Below are 6,869 nucleotides of genomic sequence, written 5' to 3'. Positions count from 1 at the left end.
AAAAAAAAAAAAAAAAAAAAAATTGCACCAGGCACATGAGTGCACACCCAAAATCTCAGGAGGAGAATGAAAAAGGGACTCTCCATCTGATGGTCCCTATCTTCAACAACCATAACAACCTCTATACAAAATGACTTTTTGTAAAAATAGTTCATTTAAGAAAAAAGTTACCTTAGCTGCTTGAGATTCTCTTAAGTAATATTTTAAAAGATCAGAAAGCTTGAGGTCCTCATCGGCAGACACTCGTGCTTCTATTTTCTGAAGAGGAAAAGATTTAATCAGCAATTACATTCTACTATCAGCATTATCCTTTTTAATAATACTGTTAAAAAAAAACCTTGAAGTTATAAATACATACAGTATTCATTTCTATTTTATCTGGGTTTCCCTCTCTTTCTGACTAGCTGATTATTTTTCTTTGCAATTCAAAGAACAAATTAACAGAAAAAAAGATTAGATCAAATGAAATTAGTGGGCATAGCCAGTAGCATGGGGATTTAGGTGACTGGATTCAACATGGCTGACTACACAGTTCAAGTCCTGAACCCAGCAGGACTTTGTGCATGCATGCCCAAAATCTCAAGAGGGGAATGGAAGAGAAGGAATTGAAGTGTGGCAATTTCCTCTCAGAGGGTACTTTCTCACTTTTTCTCTCTCTGGCAAGGGCACACACCCTATAGCAAAATTAAATTAGTGAATTCACAGAGAGACTTTTTCTTTTTCTTTTTCTTTTTTTTTTTAATTTACTAGAAAATGAGTATGCTTGCCAGACAAAAAGAGAGAGAAAGCAACCCCCATGGGACACAGTAATGCAGCAATGCCTTCTTCTCCACTTCTCCATCATGTTAAGATTTGGAACATGCATGCACATACACTTAGTGTGTTTTTCAACCTATCAGGGCCAGGATTCAAACCACTGTTGGCCATATGGGATCCAAAAGTTTCCTCCTTCTGGGACTCTGGGCTCACACACACACATGCATGTGCCCACCATGTTTTCTAAGCTGACAGGTCTGGGACTCAGATTATGCTGTAAGCCACATGGGATATAATTTATGTAACCACTGGGCTATGGGCCGGCCCCTGAAATCAGATTTCTACATTGGACTAGCCACCATTACTATCAGTTAAATAGCATTAAACATCCAAGTAAATATTTCCACTTTTCTACTAACTGATAAAATATTAAATACTATTGTACTTGGAGCTGACTCCCCAAAATCAAGACTATATCAATATTAAATTACTACTAGCAGCCCCAGCCATGGTGGTACATGCTGTTAAGACCCTCTGCTTTGTTGGCAGGGATGACATGAGGCGCCCAGGTTTGATTCCCAGTCCAACACAGAGGTTGGGCATAGTGGTACACACCTGTAATCTCAGTGATTCAAGAGGTTAAGACATAAAGATTGCAAGCTCAAGGCTGGCCTGGGCAATGTAGTGAGACTCTGCTTGAAAGACCAGGTGTGGTGGTGTGTGCCTTTAGTTCTCGCTGGGAGGGTAAGGCCAGAGAAGTACTACAAAGTCAGATCCTGCCTTGAGAAAAAACATTACTACTATAGTACAATCTTCCCACAGGTATTCACTTGCCTGCTAAGTAATGCTTTTGTTTTTTTTTGGATGTACCTATTATATTCATGGGAGCATACACAAGAAGGGGGAACGGACACTCTCAACAGGGACCTCAAGGACCTGTCAAGCCCTGATCCCTCTTCTCCAGCCCTCCAGTGCATCAGAATCTTGGGCACATGTGCATCCAACATGTCTGTGAGTCAACTCAGGATCCAAATTGTGTGTCAGCTGTATGGCTTCCACTACTGCAGTTAAGCATGCTGTCAGCTATGCCACTGAAGAAAGCCTGAAGTGTCTTTTTTTTTTTTTTTTTTTTTTTTTGGGAGCTTTTGTGCCATAGGGCACGTGCACTCACCAGAAAGACTAAGAGAGACAGAGAGACAGAAAGCAAGAAACTACCCCCCCCGGGGGATGGCCACACCACAATCCCTTCTCCTCCATTCTCTTCTTGGGATCTTAGGTACGCATGCACATGCGCCTGGCGTGAGTTTAAGCCACCAGGTCTGGGACTTGAACCACAGTCTACTATAGGGGAGTGCAGCGACATAGCCACTACGCCAACTGCTGGTCCCTGAAGTGTCCACTTTTAAACCAGTGTGATATGGGTTATCAAAAGCAATATAGTTTTGGTAAAGTTAAAAATGAATCTAGGGGCTAGCAGGTGGCATGGTAGTTAATGGTGCTGGACTTCCACATGGCCAACTGAGGTTCGAGTCTTGGGCTTGGTGGCTTGTGCGCTCTCTCTCTCTCTCTCTCTGTCCCCTTCTGGGCAAATTTAATAAACAAACAAACAAATAAATAAATGTTACATAAAATAATTCTTAAAAAACAAAGAGCCCCAACCATCATGCCAACTGCTGGCCCTCTTTTTTCTTCTTTCTAATTTGTTATAGGGCACATGCACTTGCTAGAGATAGAAATTGGGGGGACTGTAAAAGTGGGGGTGACGGCTATGCTGCAGTCCCTTTTCTTCCACTCTACTCTAGGATTCTTGGGCACAAATATGTGTCTGCTGTGCCCCTTAAGCTACCCTTAAACCATGCACTTGACCATGTGGGATCCAGCTGCCATACCACCACCTGACCCAAGAAGTATTCTTTTAACAAATTTGTAAATATACAACACAGTATTGTTAAAGACAGGCACAATGGGACCAGCAGTTAACGTAATGGCTATGTCACTGGACTCCCATGGAGTCAACCACGGTTCGAGTCCCGGACCCAGTGGCTTAAAACTCACGCCGGGTATGTGTGCGTGCGTGCCCAAGATCCCAAGAGGAGAATGGAGAAGGGAGTGTGGTGTGGCCATCCCCCCTGGGGAGTGATTTCTTGCTTTCTGTCTCTCTGTCTCTCTCTGTCTGTCTGGTGAGCACAAGCGCCCTATAGCAAAAACCTCTCAAAAAAAAAAAAAAAAAAAAAAAGGATAGGCACAATGTAGTTCAGTAGAGCTCCAGAATTTAGTACTTACTCTTGTTTTATCAAACAGTTCTGAAACTTTGAGAAAAAACCTAAAAGAAAAAAATAATTTCATTAGAAATTACATTTAAAATAATTTTCCATTTAAAATATTCAGTGTATATCTCTGAACCATACTAATAACGAACACTTGTCTCATCACAGTAACATTCAATGTAGATTTCATTTAGTTCCAAGAAAAATCTCCCTGTACTTTCACTATATAACAGATGACATGAAATCCGCTGTGGCAGAAATCTGCCCATTTCAAGATGACAGTCTAAACCATACATTAAACTTAATATGCCACGTGATGCTAAATAAAGCCTATGCCTTCAAAATTATAGAAATACAGAGCAGTAACATTAAAAAAAAAGGCCGATTTAAAATAAAAACACAGAAGTTGAGATAGCTCTTGAAGTTATCTGATAGTTATTTTGTGTGTGTGTGTGTGTGTGTGTGTGTGTGTGTGTGTATGTGTGTGTGTGTTTGCCATAGGGTATGTAGACTCCCTGTGGAGAGACAGAGGGAGGCAGTGAGAGGGAAAGTGAGAAATTGCCCCCAAGTGGCGATGGTCAGACTGCAATTCCTTCTCCATTCTTTTTTAGAATTTCAGGCAAGCGTGCACATGTACCCAATGTGATTTTCAAGCCATGAGATCTGGGACTCAAACTGTGGTCAACCATGTGAGAGTTCAGCACCTTAACCACGTTACCTGCTGGTATCCTGATAGCTGTTTTAAACATTTTCAAATATAGCTGCTTTGTTTGGAAGGGGAAAATAAATAAATAAATAAATAAATAAATAAATAACTGATTTCTATCTCAGAATTTCTTTACTTTTTTTTTAGTTTTTTTTTTTTCTTTTCTTTTCTTTTCTGTTTGTTTGTTTTTCTCATAGGGCATATGCACTTGCTAGAGAGAAAGTAAGAAGTCACCTCCCAGGTGGGATGGTCACACCTCAAGCCCTTTTCCTCCTGGGATCTTGGGCGCATGTGTGTGCATGCACACAGACCCAGTGTGGTTTTTAAGCTGCCGGGTCCAACACTCAAACCATGCAGTCGCCCATATGGAATCCAGCACTTTAACCACCATCCCACCTGCTGGTCCCTCAGAATTTATTTTTACTTGGAACCACTGTAAATAGCCTATCTCCCAAATACCAATATCAATGAAAAATGTCTCAACAACAAACCATTAAAGAATGTTCTGTAAAATATAAATTATAGGGGATTTATCATTAAACGAAGGCAAAAACTATTGAAAACAAAACCACAATTTTATGAACTTTATTTTACTGAAGAAAAAGGTTGCTTTGACAGGTGTCTGTTAAATAACACATAGCAGGTGGCGAGGCAGTCAAGGCGCTGGGCTTCCACATGTCCAACCACAGTTCAAGCTCTTTTTTTTTTTTTAATTTTTAGCTTTATTTATTTTATTTATATTAATTTGACCAGAGAGGGGCGGAAAGAGACAGAGAGACAGAGAAAGCGAGCTTCCAGGTCTGGGACCTGAACCATGGTCAGCCATGTGGGAGTCCAGTACCCTTAACCACCATGCCACCTGCTGGCCCCAACACAGTTTAGTTCTGAACCTGGTGGTTTGCTATCTCACTTTTGGCCTCTCTCCCTCTCTCTCTAGTGAGTGTATGTATCCCATAGGAAAATTTTTTTTAAATAATAAATAAAATAATGATTTAAGAAAATAAATAAAACATAGCAAGGTTTGTTTTGTTTTGTTTTGTTTTTTAGATGAAAAGCTTAAAAATTAATTCCTTGGGAAAGCAGTGTGTTAATTAGTGTAAGCTATGGTGACTTGCTTAGCTGAAAAGCTTGGCTTTTGAGACCAGCAGATGGCATAATGGTTACGTCATTGAACTCCCATGTAGTTGACCATAGTTCAAGTTCTAGACCCAGCAGCTTGAAACTCATGTTGGGCACACATAGAGGAGACTGGAACAGAAGGGCATGCAGTATGGCTATCCCCACAGGGGGTGATTTCTCACTTTCTGGTTCTCTGGTGAATGCACATGTCCTACAGCAAAAATCTCCCTTAAAAAAAAAAAAGAGAGAGAAAAAAAAAAAAAAAAGAGAGAAAAGAAAAGCTTGGCTCTTAAACTGAAACAGAATATACTAAAAAAAAGTTTGAGACTAACAGATGGCATAATGGTTACGATGCTGGACTCCCATGTAGTTGACGGTGGGTCGAGTCCAGGACCTGGTGGCTTAAAACTCATACCAAGTCCCAGGACCAGCAGTTAGCATAATGGCTACGTTGCTGGACTCCCACGTAGTCAACCACGGTTCGAGTCCCGGACCCGGTGACTTAAACTCACTCCAGGCACGTGTGCTTGCGTGCCTAAGAACCCAAGAGAAGAATGGAGGAGAAGGGATTTGCGGCGTGGCCATCCCCCCTGGGGGGGTGATTTCTCGCTTTCTGTCTGTCTGGCGAGCGCACACGCCCTATAGCAAAAACCTCTCCCCACCAAAAAAAAAACCTCATACCAAGTCCATGTGCCCAATCCTGAGAGAAGAATGGGACTACGGCATGGCCATTCTCCTGGGAGGGTGATTTCTTGCTTTCTGTCTCTCTGATGAGCGCATGCATAAAAATCTCTCTTAAAAAAAAAAAAGAAAAGTTTAAGGATGTTGCTTTTTATTTCTTGGAGTACAGCTGACATTTAAATATATATATTGATACATGTATATATATATATATGAGGGAAGTTTATAAAGTTCATTGAAGATCTGTATTATTAAAACACTATGCATAAAGAAGTTGAGAGGGGCCAGCAGGTGGCATGGTGGTTAAAGGTGCCGGACTCCCACATGGCCAACTGCAGTTTGAGTCCCGGACCTGGAGGCTCACTTGCTCTCTTTCTTGTCAAAATTGAAAAATAATGATAATAAATAATTCTTAAAAAAAAAAAAATTTGAGAATTCTGTTCAAAGGCATCTCTCAGTCTGCCAAGAAGGTACCATGAGCAAAGCTTACCCTCCTAAATTGAAAAAAAATATATATATGGACAAGAAGTTATGGTTGAAATCAAATGGTGGCAAACATGTCCAAGGAATGTTGTAGGGATTTGATCCATTTATGAATCCTGTAATAGACGAAAGTGTGGAGATGGCACCTAGTGGGCAACAGAGTAATACTGGAATAGTGGTAATATGAAGAAATAGTATCATCATGTTAGCAGCCTTGGACGGAGTATAAATAACGGCTGCACAACAGAAAATTACATGTTCCCTTGGCAACTGGACTGTTTTACTATGATGTAAAAAAAATCAGGCCATGCACATTTTTATAATAAACTTTTTGTTACGTAAAAACAAAAACAACAAACCTTGCATAGATTTCAATTTGCTTTAAAAATAATTGATAAAGGGTGTGTGCACTCACTGGAGAGACAGAGAGAGAGGGAACACACTCCAGTGGGGAATGGGCACATTCCAATCCTTTTTTCTTCATTTCTCCTCTCTGGATTTTGGGCAAGCATGCACACACACCTCAGGTGTTTTTTTGTTTTGTTTTGTTTTTAGGTATAGCAAACTGGGGAGTTTATTAATAAAGGAAGGAGTTTATTAAAAGAGAGGGAAAGGGAAACAGAGCTCCCAAGAAGGAAGGTGTCCTGGAAAATCGGTTGCCCTTCTCTGGGTGTTTTTCAATCCACCAGGTCTGGAACCCAAACTGTGCAGTTGGCCATGTGGGATCCAGCTTCCCTAATTGGTCCTATAAAGGGTATGTTTGCATGTATGCCTGAAATCTCAACAGAATGGAGAAATAGAGAGGTGATTGTGGCATAACCACATCCTACTGGGGGATGCTTTCTCCTTCTCCCTCT

At 40.8% G+C, this 6,869-nt stretch overlaps 1 protein-coding gene across 3 annotated transcripts in view; it reads right to left on the bottom strand.

Annotated features, from left to right (window-relative positions):
* SNX6 (sorting nexin 6) overlaps positions 1–6,869 on the bottom strand; it is a 65,837-nt gene that overhangs the window by 18,119 nt on the left and 40,849 nt on the right. For 2 of the 3 annotated variants that reach the window (XM_006152381.2, XM_006152382.2), the window contains 2 exons: positions 3,040–3,079; positions 172–258 (listed from right to left, as the gene is read on the bottom strand). In XM_006152381.2, the coding sequence (XP_006152443.1) occupies positions 172–258; positions 3,040–3,079 (127 nt within the window). The remainder of the gene's footprint in view (positions 1–171; positions 259–3,039; positions 3,080–6,869) is intronic. The other variant, XM_014589297.1, reaches the window with a different exon arrangement.

Source organism: Tupaia chinensis, unplaced genomic scaffold (assembly GCF_000334495.1).
Source record: "Tupaia chinensis unplaced genomic scaffold, TupChi_1.0 Scaffold000350_1, whole genome shotgun sequence".
NCBI classification, from domain to species: domain Eukaryota; kingdom Metazoa; phylum Chordata; class Mammalia; order Scandentia; family Tupaiidae; genus Tupaia; species Tupaia belangeri.
Note: the sequence above shows the minus strand (reverse complement) of the source record. Positions and strands in the feature narration are given on the sequence as shown.